Source organism: Aquarana catesbeiana, linkage group LG04 (assembly GCF_042186555.1).
Source record: "Aquarana catesbeiana isolate 2022-GZ linkage group LG04, ASM4218655v1, whole genome shotgun sequence".
Classification (NCBI taxonomy): domain Eukaryota; kingdom Metazoa; phylum Chordata; class Amphibia; order Anura; family Ranidae; genus Aquarana; species Aquarana catesbeiana.
The window spans coordinates 149,929,718-149,952,202 of record NC_133327.1 but is presented as its reverse complement, the minus strand read 5'-3'; the positions used below and the strand labels follow the sequence as shown (position 1 = coordinate 149,952,202).

The window sequence follows — 22,485 nt, the reverse complement described above, 5'->3', positions numbered from 1 at the left end:
GGGTGGGTACCCGGCTGTCCTGAAAGACTCCGGGAAAGAACGTTACCAGTAAGTAACTTCGTTTTTCCCCTAATCGTCTTTCAGGACAGCCACCTGAGAGGATAAACGAGCACTTACCCCTAGGGCGGGACCACGGCTTGTAAGACCTTGCGTCCAAAGGTCTGATCTTTAGCCGCCCAAAGATCCACTCTATAGTGTCTTACAAAGGTGGCAAAGCTGGACCAAGTTGCCGCTTTACAAATCTGTTCCGGCGTGGCTCCAGCTCTCTCTGCTTGCGACGCAGCCATTGCCCTGGTGGAGTGTGCCCTGATACCCTCTGGGACCTGCATACCTCCTAACCTATAGGCCTGTTCAATGGCTTCTTTTAGCCATCTGGCTATGGTACGTCTTGTGGCCTTTTGCCCTTTCCTTGCTCCAGAAATCAAAATAAATAAGGAGTCCGTCTTCCTAATATCTTTGGTTGCTTCTAAGTAATGCAAAACACATCTCCTTACATCTAAACTATGGAACTTTACTTCTTGTTCCTTAGAAGGATTTGGGCAAAATGATGGCAACACAATCTCCTGGCCTCTGTGGAATTTCGAGGCCACTTTAGGGAGAAATGCCGGATCCATTCTAAAAATTATGTGATCCGGAAAAATCTGAAAAAAGGGAGGCCTGATTGATAGGGCCTCCATCTCACAAACCCTTTTAGCCGTAGTAATTGCCACCAAAAAAACTGCTTTAAACGTCAGCATCTTCAGGTTGCAATCATCCAGTGGCTCAAAGGGGTGAGCTGTCATAGTTTGCAGCACTAATGACAGATCCCACTTTGGAAAAACTGTACCCTGTATCGGTCTTTGTCTGCTCAGTGATCTAAAGAGTCTGATTACCCACGGATCAGATGCTAATCTCTTCTCCAGGTAAACAGAAAGTGCTGACACTTGACTTTTAAGCGTGCTAAGACTTAGTCCCTTGTCTATCCCGTCCTGTAGGAACTCCAGGACTGCCACTGAGCCTCGTGTATTGAATTTTTTGTCTATACACCATCTGTTGAAACACCTCCATACTTTTTGGTAGATGTTCCTTGTCTCCATCTTCCTGCTTTTCAGCATTGTGTCTATTAGACGGCCTGAGAACCCTTTCGCTTCTAGCAACTGCTCCTCAGACACCATGCAGCCAAGTTCCATCTTTCCACTTGGGGGCAGTGTACTGGGCCCTGGGAGAGTAGATCTTCCTGGATCGGTAAAAACCAGGGGGGTTCTACCGCGAGTTCTCTGAGCATAGAGAACCACGGTCTCTTGGGCCAATAGGGCGCTATGAGAATTAGCGTTGTATTCTCCGTACGTAGTTTTCTTATTACCGCTGGTAGGAGAATAGGTGGGGGAAAGGCATAGCATTTTCTGAATGCCCATGCTTGTGCCAGCGCATCTACCCCGAGCGCTCCGTCCTCTCTTTCCAGGGAGAAGAATGCTCTGACTTTCCTGTTTTCCTTTGAGGCAAACAAGTCCACCTGAGGTGTTCCCCACTTGTGAGCTATCTGCTCGAATACCTCCTGGCTTAGCGCCCAATCGCCTTCTCTCACCTTTTTCCTGCTGAGGAAATCTGCCACTTTGTTTAAATCCCCTTTCAAGTGGATTGCTGACAAAGAGAGTAGGTTTCTTTCTCCCCACTTCAAGATTTCCTCTGCTAATGTCCACAGGGCTCCGCTCCTTGTTCCTCCCTGTTTGTTTATATAGGCGATCACTGACACATTGTCGGACCTGACCTGTAAATGTTGACCCTTGAACTCTGACTGGAAGGCTTGAAGTGCATACCATACTGCTCTTAATTCCTTCCAGTTGGATGATCTCCTCCTCTCTTCTTTTCCCCAAGTCCCTTGCGCTATCTGAGCGCTTAAATGCGCTCCCCACCCTACGCCACTTGCGTCTGTGGTTAGGATTCGGGAAATGGGTAGATTCCACAGCCGTCCCTTGTTTATGTTCTCTATTGTCCTCCACCACCATAAGGTTCCTTTCACCCTTGCTGATAAAAGAACCCTGGTGTCTAAGGACTCCTGCTTGTGATCCCACATTTTTAACAGGAACACCTGCAGTGGCCGAAAATGCAGGCCTGCCCATTGGACCGCTGGAATCGCAGATGTCAACAGTCCCAGTGTTGACATTATCTGCCTTATGGCACACGGTATATTGGCTTGTAATAAGCTTACTTCCTTCTGAATTTTCCCTATCTTTTCTTTGGGCAGAAACAGTCTTTGTTGCGCTGAATCTATGACATACCCCAAGTATACTATTTGCTGACTGGGTTGTAAATTGGATTTTTCCAAATTTACCAGCCAACCCAGACTTTCTAAGTACGTCTGTGTGTGGCTGAGGTTTTCTAGTAACTTCCGGGGCGACTCTGCAAATAGGAGAAGGTCGTCCAAATAAGCTATGACAGATATGCCTTTGACCCGTAATGGTGCCAGAGCTTCGGCCAGAATCTTGGTAAAAATTCTGGGCGATGAGGAGAGGCCGAAGGGTAGAGCCTGAAATTGAAGATGCCTGATTCCTCTTCCCGTCTCTATCGCAAACCTTAGAAATTTTTGACACTCCCGCTGTATCGGGATGTGCAGGTATGCGTCCTTTAGGTCTAGGGAGACCATATAACAGTTTGGGGGCAGAAGGGCCCTTACTGAATATATGGACTCCATTCTGAACCTTTTGTAGGTTATGGATAAATTTAGAGGCTTGAGGTTGAGGATGGGTCTGGTCTTTCCTGAAGTTTTCTGAACTCCGAATATGTGGGAGTAGAAACCCTGCCCTCTCTCTCCCCTTGGTACCTTGATTATCACCTTTTGTTGCTGGAGCTCCTCTAAGGATCTCATTAACCCTCTGGCCTTCTCCTTGTTTTTTGGAGGTTTGGTGATGTATAATCTGTTTGGGGGTGCTTTTGAGAACTCCAAACGATATCCCTCCTTTATTGTTCTCAAAATGAATTTGTTGGAAGATATCTCTTCCCATTGCGGAAGGAAGGCCCCCAGTCTTCCCCCTACTGCGACTATTGTGTCATTTCTTTTGGGTTTGCTCAGGAGGACGAAAAATCGCCCCCCCTTTGCCTTTCCCTCTCTGAACCCAAGGTTTCCTCTGGGTTTCCATTTTGGGAGCTGCAAATCGGGGTCTTGTATTCCCTCTTTGCCTTCTTTTATTTTGTTGTGGCTGTTTCCAATTTGCCTTACGTTTTAGTGGAAACGCCTTCTTTTTATCTGCCGTTCGATCCAGCACCTTCTCTAAGCCTGGTCCGAATAGCAGATCCCCTGTAAAAGGAATTCCACAGAGCTTGGCCTTGGACGCGCAGTCACCCTGCCATGTCTTAAGCCATAATGCTCTTCTAGTGGAATTGGCTAGGGCGGAGGACCTGGCTGCCATTCGCACCAATTCTGCGGATGCGTCTGCGATATAAGCAAGACCTCGCAGCAGTGTGGGAAATGAGTTTAGGATTTGCTCCTTTGCAGTACCTGCCTCAATGTGAGCCTGTAATTGGTTTAACCAGAACTCTACGTTCCTAGCTACCACCGTGACCGCCATTGCTGGCTTCAGGCTACCCACGGTTGAGTCCCATGACTTTTTTAACAGGGAGTCCATCCTTTTATCCATTGGCTCAGACAAAACCCCCATGTCCTCAAAGGCCAAGTCCGTGTGCCTCGACACTTGCGAGAAGGCCGCATCTAGTTTTGGAATCTTGTTCCATACTGATGCTGGGTCCTCCGAGAAGGGAAATCGCCTTTTTAAGGCCTTAGAAAAAAATGGCTTCCTTTCAGGTTCCTGCCATTCCTTCTTAATAGCCTCTATAAGGACCTCATGAACAGGAAAATTCTTCTTTTCCTGTTCCCCCATGCCCTCATACATCTGATCATGCAGTGACAATGTCTTTTTCTCTGTTGGTATACCTAGTGTGGTATAGATGGCCCCTAATAGATGATCTACCTCATCTAAAGAGAGTTTATATCGGGATGGCTTCCTGGAATCCCCATCCAGGGCTTCCCCCTCAGACTCTTGGGAGCCAGATGTTGCACTGTCCGGCTCCTCCTCCACCTCCTCCCTAGGGGCTACTGAAGAGCCTGCACTCGTGGAGGGTATTGCCTGTGTTTTTGGTAATGGTGTTGTCAGAGGAGCAGTCAAAAGCTGTGGCATTTGGAAACCCTCAAAGAAGGTTTTGAAGGATTCGAAGGTATTAGACAATTCCTTAACTGACGCCGCTAGCTCACCCTGCTCTGAAGAGTGTTCTTGTACTAGTTTACTAATACACTCTTTGCATAATGCCTTTTCCCAGGTATCTTTAAGGGTAACTTTACAGGAAGGACACCTCTTTTTTGAAACATGAGAGACCCTGGTTTTTTCTGTTTTCTGAAAAGACATAAGACAAAAAAACCCCATACCATTAATACACAGTACCCTTCCCCCGCACATTTGCAGGAGTGCAACACTTCATTCGGGCTTGCCTCACCAGGGGCCCTATGAAACCACCCTCTGACACATGAGGGTCCTTTAACCTACTCCCCCCTTTCCCTTAGCCCTAAATTGATGGGGGGGGCGGGGGGGGGGGGTGGTGGTACAGGCCAGGGGAGCTCCACCCTAGGTTCCCCTTACCTTCACATGGCTGGAGCTGGTCTCTGCTGGAGCAGTGCGGTCTAGGTCCTCTGCATCCGCCATCCTCGTGTCACATCCGGAGCCTGTGCTGTCTCTACAGCTTGTTGGCTCCTCTCCAGCCCATGCCTGGCTCCTTTTCAGCGTTCTTGGCCCGGAACCGGAAGCCGCGAACCCGGAAGTGCCCGCCCCCTTTCGGCCGGATATGACGTCACCCGCCACAGGCCGTGCAATCCCAATACCCGGCATGTTTGTTTTTTCACATGCTGCTGGGGGTATGAGACTGCAGGAGCTGCGCTCCGCTTCACTGCACTCAGCGTTTGAAAAGGCCGCCCCCCCGACCTCGACCTGCACTCAGGGATGCGGGGGTGGCAATCAGAAAAACGACTTTCCTGACCAGGTTAGTGTAACTGCTGCTCACAGGGCTTTGCCTCACCAGGCTGCTCTGTACACCAACCTCTCTGGTCTGTCCTAGGAGTCCCCACTCCTCTTTCAGGACATGTTTGCCTGAGCCTCCTCTGGCTCTCCTGGCTGGTTCCTATGGTGTCTCCCCACTGGAGGAAACACAAATAACTGAGGAGCCAGCAGGGGAGGAGGAAATTTATACAAGCTGGCGCAGGTGTTTCCAAACAGAAGGGAGGAGCCAAGCTCTCAGGTGGCTGTCCTGAAAGACGATTAGGGGAAAATTAAAATTGTATTCATCAATTTAGGCCAATATGTATTATGCTACATATTTTTGGTAAAAAAAATGCACTGTCATTGTATAAATGACACTGACAGGGATGGGGTTAACACCAGGGGCAATCAAAGGATTAAGTGTGCTCCTAAGGAGTGCTTTCTAACTGTGTGGCAGATGGTTGCACTGGACGAAAATAGAGATCCGTGTTTCTTAGCAGAAACACAAGATCTCTTTTCCTCCCTGACAGAACAGCGGTCTGCCTTGTTTACATAGGCAGACTGCAGTTCTGCCTTTCCTCTGAATGATCAGCGGGTCCAATCACAGTGAATCAAGTGATTCTAAAGTCTGTTATTTTATTCTGTAAAAATAACAAACATATTATACTTACCTGCCCTGTGTAGTGGTTTTGCACAGAGCAGCCAAGATCCTCCTCTTCTCGGGTCCCTATGGGGGCACCCGAGCCGAGGCTCTGTGTATCCATTCAGGCACGGAGCCCCGGTTTGGCCCACCCCCCCCTCCTTATTAGCCAACTGAATTTGATAGACAGCAGCGGGAGCGAATGGTGCTGCTGCTGTGTCTCAGCCAATAAGGAGGGAGAGTCACGGACAACCAAGGCACTCATGGACATGGCTGGATAGAGATGGGGCTCAGGTATTAGGGGGTACTGGGATGGCTGCTGCACGCAGAAGGCTTTTTATCTTAATGCATAGAATGCATTAAGATAAAAAACCTTCTGCCTATACAACCCCTTTAATGCATTCTCTGCATTAATGTAAAAAAACCTTTAAAATGGTAGCATCCCCAGGCGCATGCGCGGAGGCTAGCGCGACGGACATGCCGGGCTAGAGCTCCGCTCTGTGAGGGAGAATAAACCGCAAATAAAGGCAGCCCACGGACACAGAAACGGTAAAAATCGTGTTACTATTCACCCTAGAGGTGAGGGGGACATTATTCAAGAATAATGGTGCTGGGAGGTGCCAGGAATAAAACCAAAACTAGCTCTAATAGCGGCACCCAGGCAAGACATACTATGAAAAAGGCACCAGTCTCCTCAGGTAATTTTACCTCAGACAAGAAACTCAAATCCAAGCAGCCAAAAGCTATCTCCTCAGGGGATTCTGACTCTGAACCTGATTCAAATATGTTACATTCTTCACAACAAAACTCTGATATTCCTTCTAACATTTTGAAACAATTTGAAAAAAATGTTACATAAAGCATTACAACAAACATCAGAGCAAATTACTAGTAATCTGACTAGAGAGATCAGAGAACTGGGGAGACGCACCGAAGCATTGGAAATGAAAATGGAGGATATAGAAAATTCTACACAGGATGCTTTCTCTGAAATAGATGTCCTCAGAGGAAAATATTATTTTACAGAATAGACTGGAGGACTATGAGAATCGCGCCAGAAGATCGAATTTGCGATTCAGAGGCTTACCAGAATCAATCACAGATCTCCAATCAACAATCACAGCATTATGCCAAGAATTACAACCTGGCATTTCGGTGGAAACGCTTGAAATGGACAGAGTACATAGGGCACTCATGCCCAAAAAAAACTGATGGCCCCCCCAGGGATATTATAGCAAAATTTCATTTTTTTCGTTCAAAAGAACAACTTCTAGAAGCGGCTAGGGAGAAAAATAAATAATCTAACATTTCAGGGACATAGTTATCAACTATTTACTGACTTATCCCAGTTAACAATATCTAAGAGGCGTGCAATGAAGCCTCATCTACTGGAACTTCAACGTCATGCCATTAACCCCTTCCCGCCGACCGTACGCATATGTGCATACTCGGCTTTCCGGGGTTATACCGGGATGATGCACGCAGCTGCAGGCATCATCCCGGTACCGTTGTTTTGAGCGGGCGATCGGCTACCCGTATATAACAACCGATGCGGCTAAAAGCCGCTTGGCTGTTATACCGGAGGAGCGGGAGGGAACATCCCCCCCCCCCCTCCTGGGCCTCCCGTGCGATCGGGAGGCCCGGTGTCCAATCGGCTGCCTCCGGTGGCTGTGGGCGGGCTGGAACGAAGCTGTGGGCGGCTTCGTTCCAGCCTTCTCAATGTAAACGCGGAAACGACGTCATGACGTCACTTCCCGTTAACTCGGCTGCCAATGGCGCCGAATTTAAAAAGATACACAGTATTCAGAATCGCCATTTTCGGCGATCTGAATACTTTGAAGTGCAGAGGAGGGATTGGGGGTCTTTTAGACCCCGATCCCTCCATAAAGAGTACCTGTCACCACCTATTACTGTCACAAGGGATGTTTACATTCCTTGTGACAGCAATAAAAAAAATATTTTTTTTAAAAACACAATTTATAAGTCTAAAAATAAATTAAATAAATAAAAAATTTTTAAAGCGCCCCCGTCCCCGCAAGCTCGCGCAGCGAAGAAAACGCATAAGGAAGTAGCGCCCGCATATGTAAATGGTGTTCAAATCACACATGTGAGCTATCGCTGCGATCGTCAGAGCAAGAGCAATAATTCTAGCCCTAGACCTCCTCTGTAACTCTAACCTGGTAACCGTAAAAAAAATTTAAAGCGTCGCCTATGGAAATTCATAGGTACCGTAGTTTGTCGCCATTCCACGAGTGCGTGCAATTATAAAGCGTGACATGTTTGGTATCTATTTACTCGGCGTAACATCATCTTTCACATTATACAAAAAAATTGGGGTAACTTTACTGTTTGGATTTTTTAAAATTCATGGAAGTGTCCCTTTTCCAAAAATTTGCGTTTAAAACACCGCTGCACAAATACCGTGTGATATAAAATAAGGCAACAATCTCCATTTTATTCTCTAGATTCTCTGCTAAAAAAAAAAAATAATATATATATATATATATATATAATGTTTGGGGGTTCTAAGTAATTTTCTAGCAAAAAATATGGATTTTAACTTGTAAACACCAAATTTCAAAAATAGGCTTAGTCATGAAAGGGTTAAGTATCAATGGGGCTTCCCGTTCTCCCTAAAATTCACCCACCAGGGGACCAGATTCGCATGCAAAACTCCTGAAGAACTACAACATGTACTCCAAGACCTCAAATTGATTGATGGTACAACTATAGTCTCCACCTCACGTAGGAGATCAGCTACTGCCTCCTCCATTCAGAAAACATCCTCCTCTGAGACAAAAAATGGAAACCATCATACACACAAAAGAGGACAATTTGCATCCCCACAACAAGAACAAGATGACGCCATGGACTGAGAAATATACACTTATATAATATAGCCATTTCAGCTATGACAGCACCTATTGGGAGAACAGAATTGTAATTACATTTCTGAATACTCTTCCTAAACCAAAAACTAATACTCCATCTAGCTCACTAGTGAGCAATTGGACATACATTATAATTAAATAACAACATTTTTATTATGATTTTAGGTTCCTTTTTTGGTAGTTTTTATTTTATTTTTAGAAACATGGTATGGTATATGTTCAGATAATATTTTTACTTTCTGAACACCTAAATAGTCCCTAATGTATGGTGGACTGATTAAGTTAGCACGTATGTTTGTATATATATATATAATTTTTTGTTCTGTATGTATATACACATTTTTTATTTTTTATTTATTTTTATATTATTATATTTCCTCCTCCTTTTTTTCGTTTCTCAATGTAAAACTGTGAAACAACCACCAAGGATGGAAAATCTTCCTTCCACTGAAGTTTATTTAAAAAATTCTTCATTAATTTGATATATATAGTTTTTGGATAGTCTTAATTTCACAGTTTAATTTACATCTCTTTGGTTACCCCAATAGGAAAGAAAGGGTTTCCTATCCTTTTCTATTGGTTGGACATCCAAATAAGTTTCTGATATTACTGCACTCCTTTATTCCCATTCATTTTTTTTTTCCCATTCGCTTTATATTTAATATAAACATGTACCCTTCAAAATAATAGACATTACCAATTATATGAAACTCTGGCTCTTAAATTTACAATTTTATACTTTACAATCTTCATATCTTTCTTTTTAAGGCGGATTCCCCCATGCATGGAAATCACATGTGCCTCACCATGCCTTCCTCGGATTCCCATAGTAATATATGGGGATCAGACGAAGGCCTCCTTTCCCCTGTTGGGAAGTCCTTGACCCCAACTTGGGTATTCTTCGAATCTACTTACATTCGTACTATACTCAAATGCTTTATAATTTTTATTGTTTCTTATTTCCTCTTTAAGTTATCCTACTATGGATCTGGCTATCTCTTTGTTTCAAATCCGCGCAGGTCAGGCCGAATAGTCGCTGCACCCAGACAACTGATAAGCGAATACTCTTGTTTCAATTGCCATGGCTCCTTTAAATATTTTATCTCTGAATGTCCAGGGTCCTAATGTTCCTCAGAAACGAGTAAAAGCCTTTCGATCATTTCAGTCTAAAAAAAGCACACATTGTATGTCTACAAGAGACTCACTTTACCCCGACTTCAACCCCTAAATTTTTCAGTACTTCTTATTCCCAAGTTTACACCGCCTCGGCGGTCACTAAAAAAACGTGGAACTCTCATTGCATTTCATCGCTCTACCCCATTTACCTTACATTCAGAAATTAAAGACCCTGAGGGTCGCTACCTAATTCTAATGGGATACATTATGGACACAGCTGTAACGGTGGTCTCATACTATGCACCAAATTATCATCCTGTACCCTTTCTATCGCACCTATTTAATATCATTAACACCCACAAAATGGGATCAATTTTTATATGTGGGGACTCCAACCAGGTCCTCCTTCCATTTCCTGACAAAACCCCTTATACCCCACTACGAACGCAAGATACTAGGTCTTTATCTCAACTTCTTTCTAGGCACAATTTGATTGACTCTTGGAGAGAATCTAATCCAGCTAAAAGAAATTATACATATTTTTCTAATCCACATCAAACTTTTAGTCGCATAGACTATATCTTTGTAACAATAGGGATGGTTCCTGAAGTAATTTTATCTAAAATTATCCCTATACCCTGGTCAGATCACAATGAAGTTTATACCTCGGTGCCTTCTACTATACCCAAGGGGCATGACCCTTCATGGTATCTTCCAGATGTGCTACTTGAACACCCCTCCCACTGTTTAACAATCCAACAGGCTCTAAATGACTACTTAGAACATAACAAAAGTGACGAAATCTCCTCACTCACAATTTGGGAGGCACACAAACCAGTTCTGAGAGGAATACTTCAGCAACAAGCAGGTATACTCAAACAGGGATCGTGTAAAATTGGCTAGACAATTAGAAACAGAATTGAATGCATCATTCGTGGCTTTTCAAAACAATCCTAATCAGAAAGGGAAAATTCGCTTAGAGAAAGCCCGCCTAGAATATAATCTTTTCTTAACCGAATCTGCTGACAAATCCCTCAGGAAAACTAAGCATATGTTTTATAAGAATTCCAATAAACCAAGTACTCTCATGGCAAGAGCATTAAAGTCTATCAACAAATCTTATAAACCTATTAGACTCAAAATAGCAGACAACGTATACACCAGTAATACTCTTAAAATCGTACAGAAATTTAGCTCTCATTTGAAAACTCTATACACAGAGACAAATAAAACTAACATTGAGGAAGCTGATGCTTTTTTTTCACGTATCAACCTACCCAAAATGACGGAATCCCAAAAATTGTCAATAAAAAAACCCATAACTAGCAGAGGCTATTAAAAAATTAAAAATAAATAAAAGGCCGGGACCAGACGGATTCACAGCCCTTTATTATCAAACTTTTACAGACATTATCTCACCCATGCTTGTTGAAGCGTTTAATGACCTATTAAATAATAAATCCTTTAGACAAGAATCATTATTGGCAATCATCTGCATGATTCCTAAACCACACTCAGATGATACTCTATGTACAAATTATCGCCCCATATCCATGTTGAACATGGACATTAAAGTGTTGGCCAAAATTCTAGCAGTCCGCCTTAATATGATCATTGGTACCCTCGTACATCGTGACCAAGTAGGCTTCATGCCCTCCCGACAGGCAGGTGACAATGTACGAAGAGCAACCCTCTTGGCACACATAGCTAAAAAAACTTTACATACCTGTTTGCTTTCTCTCACTTGACATAAAGAAAGCTTTCGATTCTATTGCATGGCCTTACTTGAACTATACCTTGCAGAAATGGGGATTCGGTCCAAATTTTATAACTTGGATTACGGCTCTATATAACAAACCTAAAGCGTATGTCAAATATGCAGGTTATAAATCTGACTTCTTCAACATTGAGAGAGGCACAAGACAAGGATGTCCCCTATCCCCATTGATATTCGCCCTCCTAATAGAACCACTTGCACTAGTAATTAGATCTGACCCCACTATAACAGGGATAGAAATGGGAGGATTTCAACATAAGCTCTGTTTGTTTGCAGACGATATCCTCCTATTTCTTTCATCTCCACAAGGAGGCCTAAACCTAATCCCAATTCTCAATAAATTTGCTAACATTTCTGGTTTATACATAAATGTTTAGCATGGAACATATCTCTTTCTAACATGAAACTGACTTCAGCTAAAATTAGTCTTCCTTTCACATGGTTGAACAAATCAATCCCATACTTAGGCATACATCTTACAGCATCATTAGCAGATCTATTTTCAGTTAATTACCCTCCAATTTTAAAACAATTATCAAACTTAATGAAATCATGGTCTCATCTTCCATTATCATGGTTTGGAAGAATCAACGCGGTAAAAATGACGATACTACCGAAATGACTGTACTTATTCAGAGTATTACCAATTCTTATTCCAGCTTATCACCTAAGAATATTACAAAGGAAAACATTGTCATACATATGGGGTTCCTCCAAACCACGCATACAGCTACATACACTATATCTCCCAAAATTAAACGGAGGCCTAGGTTGCCCTCATTTTGCTTATTACTATAGGGCTGCACACATAGCAAGCCTGGCTAAATATCATGCGTATCAGGAGACCCCGTTATGGGTACATATTGAAGCCACAGAATGCGATCCTATTCCAATATCAAACTTCCTATGGATCACTCCAAAAGATTGCACAGACCTAAAGAATCCAATTACTAAACACTACATTTCCCTTTGGGATAGATTCAAAAAGAATAACCATTTACAATCATCTCATAACCCGATGTTGTCATTCTATAAAAATCCTGCTTTCTATCCAGCATGGATATTCCCTAATTCCTTTAAAGAATGGGTATCTAGAGACGTACTGTGTATGTATAAATTTGTACATTCCTCATCATTCATCCCTTTTTCAACCCTTTGTGAGAGATATGGTCTACCACTGTCGGAATTATTTAGATACTTCCAAATTAAAAATTTCTTCGCACCCTTAGCGTCTACCACATCCCCATTAACACATATGACTAGTTTCGAAGAAGTTTGTAAAAAAAGATCCGCATGCTAGAGGCACAATCTCTACTATATATTCTCACCTGCTGGTTCATTCCAGTAAAGACAAATTATCCTATGTCCAGAAATGGGAGGAGGACCTTGAGCGTACTTTTGAGAATTCAGATTGGAAACAAATATGGTCAACAACAAAAACAGCTTCCCCTAATATATTGGCGGTTGAGGCTAATTATAAAGTTTTAACCCACTGGTATTTAGTACCTACTAGAGTAGCAAAATATATGAAAAATTATTCGGCGCAATGTTTTCGGGGTTGTTTGGACCCTGGCACATACCTTCATATCTGGTGGTCGTGTCCATTAGCTCAAATATTCTGGAGGGGAATTTTTAACATTGCAACTAACCTTATTGGGAAAACAATCCCTTTCAATCCAGCAATGGCCCTTCTCAACTTAAAACCTAAATTCATAACGCATACCCAATTCAAATTGTTGGTATATCTCTTCACAGCAGCTAAACAGACTTTAGCAAAATCTTGGAAATCACCAACATTAGATATAAATGAAGCAAAAGCTAAAATGAATTACTATATGACTCATGCCAAGATGATAGCTATAGAATTGGACACGATCCCCAGATTTGAGGTAATATGGCAACCTTGGATTACATATTCCATGCCAACCCTAGACAAGAGTGTCCTACTGCCATGGTAGTTGTGATAACAAGACATAGGCTATATTTCAGCCCTTGTTGTTGTGGTGACTTTCGGCCTGACCTCGCAGATTCTTTCCCTTTCTCTTCTCCCCTTCCTACTATACTTTCTTTCCTTTCTTTTCCTTATACTATAATATTCTATGATATTGAAGCTCTAATTGATATTTAAACAATAATCTCAATTACCGTCTAGAAATAGAAATAAAACAAGGCAAACGATGTAGCAGAACTCACATAACTCCTTTAATTCTATTCTTTTGAAATGGACAAGGACTCCAAAGTTCTTTTTCTCTCCTATTTCTTTATTTCCTTTTAAAATATATTGCCTTGTGTTAGAATATATTGTCTTGTTTTACGATATTATTAATGAATTAACTATTCTTTAATTGTAAATGAGCTTCCTTATATTGAATGTATGTTATTATTCAATGTTACCTGTACATAATTTCCGTACTCAATAAAACTATTTTGACAAGGAAAATGGTAGCATCCCCCCCTCCCAAAATACTCACCTGAACCCGATCTGGATCCAGCGCTTTGCACGTCTCCCCTCTCTTGGCTCTCACAGGCTTAGCTGAGAGCAGCAGGGGAGAGCCAGAAGTGCCGGTGGGAGACCCCAGGAGAGGATAGTTGGGGCAGCACTGTGTAAAACCATTGAGCAAAGCAGGCAAGTATGACATGTTTGTTATATTTAAAAAGTAAACAAAGCTTTACAAATCACTTTAAAGGACAGGAAGATGGAATATTTAAATATTTTCGTATACAATAGTCATTTATTTGTACGATTCTCTTAGTAACTTACAAATCTCGTTGAAGCAGGTCTATAAGAAGTCCATCAATGTTCTTCATAGAGCACAAGTGCCACACCATGCCTCCAAAATGCCGCGTTGACCGTAACAGGTTATACTTCCTTTGCTTGTCAATGTCCTCGAATGTTTGGTTCCTGATCTACAACACAGATGAAATATGCACAAACCCTCAGAAAGGTCATTTCTGTGTCACTTTAACCACAGACTGGCAGATCACTCACTAATCTACATTGCCTTGATCACTACATCCCTCCTATCAGATCGTGTTTCAGAGCTCTGCAACAAAACACAGAAAAAAGCGTTCTCTATTCCATGGAAAAAAGGATCGGGCTGTTTATCTGTCACAGACATCTTAACATGGTGACAAATCTCTGAGAGGGAAACACCTTTAAAGCTTGGTCATGAGTGCCTAGTCTTTAAGGCTGGCCATAGACTGAGCAAATTTCTTTCCTGCAATCACAGGTCAGTGTTGATGGGGATCCCTTCCGCTGAGCTATTGTGTTCTTCAGGCGAGGGCGCAGGGGAAGCTGTCCCCGCCGAGAGAACGGCGATTATTGCTAGTGGATATAACAGCCGCTAGCAATAATCACATGTAAAATCTGACAGGCTGGTTGTACCCAAGTTGATCTATCGATCAACTTGGGTACATTCAGCCTGCCCATGTATGGTTTGAAACTTGGCCAGTTCCTGCTGAACCAGCCAAGAATTGAACCATCTATGGCTTTCTTAAAGTGTCACTAAACCCACAACCTTAAAATCAGTCTGTATATGCAGTAAAGCATGCTTATACTCACTGAAGAACCTAAGGGGTTAATCCTCTGCAGTGTGTAAAAAGGCTGCAAGATCCTGTCTTCTCTGATCATCCCTTTTTTCTGTCCTCAATCTGCTGATAGAACAGAGCCCTAGGAGGCACTCTGCACATGCCAAGTGTATTGCTAGAGAGTTTTTTTTTTTTTTGGGAGGTGAATGTGATCGGCACAGGGCCAATCAGCACTGTCCTGACAGAGGATCAGGGTTCATGCAGCCTCACAGGACAGTCAGAGGAGAATGAAAAATCCTCCTACAAGCTTTAACCAGTGCTCGACTGGACACTGATAGAAGTCACAAGACTGCTATATACTGCTGATGAGAAAAGGTATTTAGCAGTTTATATTTACTAAAATAATTGCATTTCCATGTTCTGTGTGAGATCAGATATGGTGAATGCAGGGGCCTGGGTTTAGTAGCACTTTAAAGCTAATCTTTAAACAGCAAGGAAAAAAAAAAAAAAAATAAAAAATTGTTGCAAGAAATAGACTCCCAATGCTGCCCCCCTCTTCCAGTGTAAGTACTGCTGTGCAGAGGACTATAGAAGGGGTGATATTAACACAGAGTTTGGTACTTGCTCTAGTTGTATATAAAATTCACTTGATTACTACTTTTAAAATAAATACAGTGGAACCTCGGATTGCGAGTAACGCGGTTAACGAGCGTTTCGCAAAACAAGCACTGTATTTTTAAAAATCGTGATTCAGGCGGGGGGGCGCGGGAGCCGATCGCAGCCGTTCGGAAATGCACGGAAAGGCCCGAGGACAGCTCGGCTGACCTCGGGAACAGAATCTTTCCGAGGTCAGCCGAGGTGTCCTCGGGGGTTTCCGGCTGTTTCCGAGCCTCTCCGGCGCCCCCCCACCTCTGGCTGCATGTGGTATTCCATGCCATTGAAGTCAATGCAGAACTAATTATTTTCGTTTCCATTGACTTCAATGGGGAAACTCGCTTTGATATGCGAGTACTTTGGATTACGAGCATCCTCCTGGAACGGATTATGCTCGTAATCCGAGGTTCCACTGTACACATAAGCAACAAAGAGTGTTTTTGTGCATCTAGCTGGTGTCCAGCTCTAACCTTGTCACCTCCTCCCATGCTCGCCTCCAGGCCTTTTCCAAAGCCTCTCCAATCCTATGGAATGCCCTACCCCAATCTGTCCGCTTATCTCCTACTTTATTAGCTTTCAGACGATCCCTGAAAACCCTTCTCCTCAGAGAGGTCTATCCTACCCACACCTAACAACTGTATTTTAATTTTTTCCATCAGCTCATCCCCCACCGTTATTACCTTTTGTTTCCACTTGACCCTCCCTTCTAGATTGTAAGCTCTAACGAGCAGGGCCCTTTGATCCCTCCTGTATTGATTTGTATTGTAAGTGTACTATATGCCCCCATGTTGTAAAGCGCTGCGCAAACTGTTGGCGCTATATAAATCCTGTATAATAATAATAATAACTTTATATTACTCATTTGCTGTAAATGAAGACCGAATCTGTTCCGTCACAGATGCTGATCAGTTCCTATGCTGGACAACTGTATTCGGCAGAGACATTTATTCTCATTTTGTGTGCTGGAACAAAAGCTTTCTATATACAATTTACTAAAGGTTTATTTCAGCATAAGACATTATTGGCTTAAAATGAACATTGATGATGAAAAGGTTCATGACCACTGTGATTAGGGCTAAGGTTACAGAATAAAGGTGAGTTGGGGGGGGGGGGGGGGGGTTGGGGGGTATTTAAAACTTTACACCGTGCTTAAATATTTAAGAACTATAAGCTACAGTGCCTAAAACCAATCTGTTCTGGAATAATATTATTGTACAATATATTGGTGATGAAACTTCCTGTGCCAAAGATCACAAGCTGAAAATCAAGGTACAAGAGGTTTCAATGAGCACTTACCTCTATATATTCACTGGAGTCGGGCTCAAACTGGATAATACAGCGGTTCAGGAGCTCTTCATGTCGATCCAGCTTAAACAAATGCTGCAAAGAACAAGGAGGACATCACACCCCAGTTCTGGCACTCGGCAGGGATTCTTTCATTTAAAATGTGTCATTTACCTGAATATTTTCCTTTTTGAACACGGGTGGAGGGGCCAATTTCCGACCTTGGCGGGGAAAATAAACTTGGATCATTCGGTCTCTCTCTTCCCAGGTGGCTTTCCGCAAAACACCATTTGGCTCTCGCACCACAATAAACCTTTCCTACGATCAAACAAACACACAGAAATCTTTAGTAAAACTCCAGCCAAAAAAACACAACAAGATACATAGGATTAGCCCATTAAACAAAATGAGAAAACCAACTTTTGCTACAATATTCAGCTTGAATTCAGAGATTTTTCTTCTACAGCTAAGGGCTCATGCACACAGGACATTTTTACAGCTGCTGTTGGGGGCGTTTGACGTTTTTTTTTTTTTTAACTGCCTCTAAAAGCCCCTCCATGTTAGCCTATGTGTCATTGCACACAAACTGTCAGAGGCGTTTGGAGGCATAAGCATTTAAGGGCAATAGGAGAAAAAAAAAAAAAAAGACAGCCTGTTGCTTCCAGGAGCAGTAAAAACGAAAAACCCCAAAAAAGGCGGCTAAACGCATCAAGTCGTGTTTAGCCACGTTTGACTTTTTTACATTATAAAGTGTTTTTAATGAAAAAAATGCCCAAAAACGTGGGAAAACACGCAATAACGCTGTAATGTAAAAAACGCGGCTAAACGTTTTTAGTGCTGCTGTAGCGCTGGCATTTTTAAAAGCATCCTGTGTGCATGAACCCTAAATGTCCTCAGTTTGATGCCAGCATCATTTAACTCACTTTCTCTGAGCCCAGGGTGCCCTGAACCCGCCTATGACTGAACAGTAAAATGAGAAGCAAACCAGCGATGGGCTCATCAATATGTCACTCTGCTTTCTTCTTCTCTTGGCATTCTTCTAGACAGCATGTGAACCGATTGGCTTCTTGTACTGCTTCTCCTCTCACACTTAAAATTTTTTTAGAAAGCTGAACTCTAGGGAATGTAAAAATCCTTTCAGTGGGGCTGGCCCAGCAATGCAAGGGTTAAATGCTTGTTTACCTCTAGGGCATGGGTGTCCAACCTGCAGCCCTCCAGTTTTTGCAGAACTACAAGTCCCATCATTCCTCTGCCTTTGGGAGTATTGCTTGCAAATGTCAGCCTTGCAATGCCTTATGGGTCCTGTAGTTCTGCAACAGCTGGAAGGCCGCAGGTTTGACACCAATGCTCTAGCAGGGATCTCCAAACTATGGCCCTCCAGCTGTTGCGGAACTACATGTCCCATGGAGGCATTGTAAAAATCTGATATTCACAGACATGACTAGGCATGATGGGAACTGTAGTTCCCGAACAACTGGAAGGCCATAGTTTGGAGACACCTGCTCTAGGGGAACAGGACAAGCCGGTTTACTGACTGATCCTTCGCTCCCGCAGACTTCTACTTGCCGGTCCCTGCAGCCTCTTCTCATCTATGTTCTGGCAGTCAGAAACCCCTGATGACATCAAGACTGATGCAGAGTCCATAGACCTGCACTGAACATGAGAACACAGAGAAACAGTGCATGGGGGAGGGCTATCTGCCAGGGAAGAGAAAGATCAGGTAAGTAACACTGGTGTCCCTTAGACCAAAACAAGCATTTAACTCTTTTAGTGTGTTGACAGCCCCACCACAAGGAAGAATTTTTTACTTTTCTGGAGTTAGGCTTTAATTATGCTTCTTTTATTGCTGCCAAAAGTTCAGCTTTATCACAGCACAGGCTGCCCTATCAACCCACCATGAAAAAGTTAAACAGAAACATCGCAGCCATGAGGAGCCACATGTTTAAAGCACACCAAAACAAGTCACATGTGTAAAGCAGTCTGGTGATTCATAACTCTAGCTGGAAATGGACCTTTGTGTTCTTACAAAATATCTGAGGTTCATGTGTTTTAAAAGTACTCAACTAACGTGCCCATTGTATTCTATAAATATATTCAGAGGGACCTGTTCTACTAAGACGAGTGAATAATTCATTAAAGCCCAACTAAATCTATATTTTTTTTGACTTGGGAAGATAAAACCTACTTGCTCTCCATGATCCTGTTGAAGAAACTTCACCACTCACTGTGACAGGAGAACCAAACGTAAGTCACTGGGACAAGACACAGACAGTTACAACCTGACACAGGTTCCAAGCCTTTCCGATTTCACTGATAAAGAGTGATTTCTTGCAAGTCCTGTCCCTATTCTTGACACTTCCTCTCTGAAGGGGATACAGACCACAAATAACATCTGACAGTGACTGTTGAACTTGCCAGAAAGTGAGCCGATACCTTCCTGTGCTCTCTGCCTGTTACATTGTTCTTAGTCAGCTCTGAGGACTACAGAACCACACCACTCTATGTAATATCTTGTTTCTTTTGTCCTGAAAACAGAAGGGCAAGTGAGTATTGTCACTCTTATGTCCTGTACACACGGTCGGACTTTGTTCGGACATTCCGACAACAAAATCCTAGGATTTTTTCCGACGGATGTTGGCTCAAACTTGTCTTGCATACACACGGTCAGACAAAGTTGTCGGAAAATCTGATTGTTCTAAACGCGGTGACGTAAAACATACGTCGGGACTATAAACGGGGCAGTGGCCAATAGCTTTCATCTCTTTATTTCTTCTGAGCATGCGTGGCACTTTGTCCGTCGGATTTGTGTACACACGATCGGAAATTCCGACAACGGATTTTGTTGTCGGAAAATTTTATATCCTGCTCTCAAACTTTGTGTGTTGGAAAATCCGATGGAAAATGTGTGATGGAGCCTACACACAGTCGGAATTTCCGACAACAAGGTCCTATCACACATTTTCTGTCGGAAAATCCGACCGTGTGTACAGGGCATAAGACAGGAAGCGTGTTAATCACCATGTGAAAAAAAAAAAAGGGGGGGATAAAGCTTGAAAAAAAAGTTAACGCAGCCACACCATCTAACAACGTATAAGCTGCAATATATTTTATTTTAGAGTTTAGATTTTAAAGCGTAGTGAACTGAGCCATCATGCTGCTTCAGCCTGGCAGTATACTCACATGGTGTGGTGTGCTGTAAGTTATATCGGTGAACACATATTTGGCAGTATCTGTACCAGAAAGAATCTCATCCACAGTCAGTGTTTCATTTATTGGTGGCCGTTCCTCCAACATGGGTGGCATCTCCAAGTGCTTTGTTGCAGCCTCTGCAGCTTTCTGAATGGCCTATGTGACAGGATAAAAAGTAAACTGTTAGCACACCACGGCTCCTTCAATACACTCTGAGCAAATTAAAGAAACTTGCAAACCACAATCTTACTATTTCTTTACCTGAACTGGGATCATCAAGGATGCTGCTGGTTCTAAAGTCCTACACTTATTTTTTTTATAAAACCAAAGTGCTTTCTGTATACAAATTATTATTATTAAGAAATGTATCCCTATAAACAAATGCTCTCTATGATAGATCACTAATAATTTATAAGTATGAGTAAGCAGCATGTGCATTTAGCTGGATTCCTCCTTTCTTATAAAACAAAATTTAATGTCTGTCTCTCTTCCCTCTGCCTCTAGCACATTACTTTTTCCTGCGATATCTGCACTACATTTCAATATGTCGTGTTCTACATATGCACTGTGATGTATGCAATTCATGCTGTGTATGCTCTGTACACAGTGTGCCAAGTGGACTCCAGTGGGGGGCAAAAAAAGCGAAACTGAATGGTCCAAAAAAGGTAGGCAGAGGGCAAGGGACTAGTCACCAGTACTGGATCTCCCTGCACCTGATCATTTCCCCATTACCGATTTGCCATGCCTTGTTTTTCAGTGTGTCCGTGTGGAGGCGGCCAACTTGGTAGAGGCAGGACTTTGCTTCCTCAAGTCAGAGCCTCCAGCAAGGAAGACAGTGAGCAGCACAGCAGTGACATCACCAAATCTCATCTAAATCTTCTAAGACTGGCAGTCAGAGGCAGTAGTGCCTTAGATCTCACACTGCAGACATACAGCTATGAGGCTGTAGGCACAGGAGTGCCTTGGCACCCTCACATACCAGAAAGTGCACTGCTATTTTTCAGGAGATATGCCTAATAAAAATTTTCGGGGTAGAGCTTAGGCACCATTAAAATTTCTACGTATCCCTAGATCAGCGTTTCTCAACTTTTTTTTTTTTTTTTCAGTCACGGCACCCTTTAAAATCATGCACATCTCGACACACCCCATTCTAAAAATGTAAAAAAAAATAAATAAATAAAAAATAAAAAAACCGAAAGCAATAGTTTTACATATCGCAACATCCACACATGTAGGACACCCAACGTTAGAGGGGATTTATTCTTCCGAAGCAAATACACCTTTGCACAATTTTACTGACTAGTATTGCAATGTTTCTCTCCTTCACTCAGCTAATGTAACCCCAGTGCTGATGAAGAGGGGCCAACAAAGATGCTATGCAGGCACCCAATGACGTTATTGGTTGCTAGGATGCCAGTGGCTGGAAGGTTGTAATGTTGCACAATGAAAAACCTGTGGCTGTGTGTAACTAAAAGGCAGGCTTCATCAACCTGCTGGATTGTAAACAATATTTGGGCAACCTTAGGTAATTTTCCAAGGCACCCCTAAAAAACCTGAAGGCTCCCAGGTTGAAAAAAGCTGCCCTAGAACAGTGGTCTCCAAACTACGGCCCGGGGGCCAGATGTGGCCCTTCACTTGCCTTTATCTGGTCCTTGGGGTACTATTCCACCAACTAAAACCAATGATGGAGCACTGGCCAGTTTCTTTTTCCACTGGCCACAGTCTGGCCCCTCTAAAGTCTGAAGGACAGTAAAAAATTGTTCCTTTGCTTAGAAAGTTTGGAGACCCCTGCCCTGGAACATAAAATCTTCACTTTTAAAAGAAATTTCACTTAAACCACTTCCCTTTGCATATAAATGTCCTGATGGGAAGTGGTTGACACCTGGATCATGGCTGCAGCCATAATCCTGGTACTGATTTTTCAGTTGGTCATTGGCAGTCTTGTAAAAGTGATCCAGATAGCTTTATAGCTGCCCTATTACTTTTACAGTGTTCTGAAGGTTCCCAATACCCCCCCCCCCTACAGTTGTTCACAGGCTTTCTTGCATATCTGGAGCCCAGGCCCACATTCAGTGGTCGGGGCAGCTGCAAACAGAGATTTTTGACCCTTTGTGATAGCAAAAAATTTAAAATGAAAAAAAGAAGTATGTAAATTTAAATAGCATTTAGAAGCCCGCCATCCTGCCACACATACCCGCAAATTAAACATGCATGTAGGTCTGGCACACAGTGATTTCACCACCCACATGAGGTGTCGTCGCAAACGTCAGAGCGAAAACAAAAATTCTAGGGCCATATTTCACGATTAACTTTATGCCGATAACCTAACCTGTAAAGACTTTTAAAGCATCATGGAAAATTTTAAGTACTGTAGTTTGTCGCCAATTCACAGGCATGCACAATTTT

General features: G+C 42.8%; 1 protein-coding gene across 1 annotated transcript in view; it reads right to left on the bottom strand.

Moving 5' to 3' along the window:
- Positions 1 to 22,485, bottom strand: part of MRPS22 (mitochondrial ribosomal protein S22) — a 33,601-nt gene that overhangs the window by 5,137 nt on the left and 5,979 nt on the right. The window contains exons 3-6 of the mRNA XM_073625873.1: positions 20,071 to 20,235; positions 17,065 to 17,208; positions 16,903 to 16,986; positions 14,186 to 14,331 (exon numbers count right to left, since the gene is read on the bottom strand). Of these exons, the coding sequence (XP_073481974.1) occupies positions 14,186 to 14,331; positions 16,903 to 16,986; positions 17,065 to 17,208; positions 20,071 to 20,235 (539 nt within the window). The remainder of the gene's footprint in view (positions 1 to 14,185; positions 14,332 to 16,902; positions 16,987 to 17,064; positions 17,209 to 20,070; positions 20,236 to 22,485) is intronic.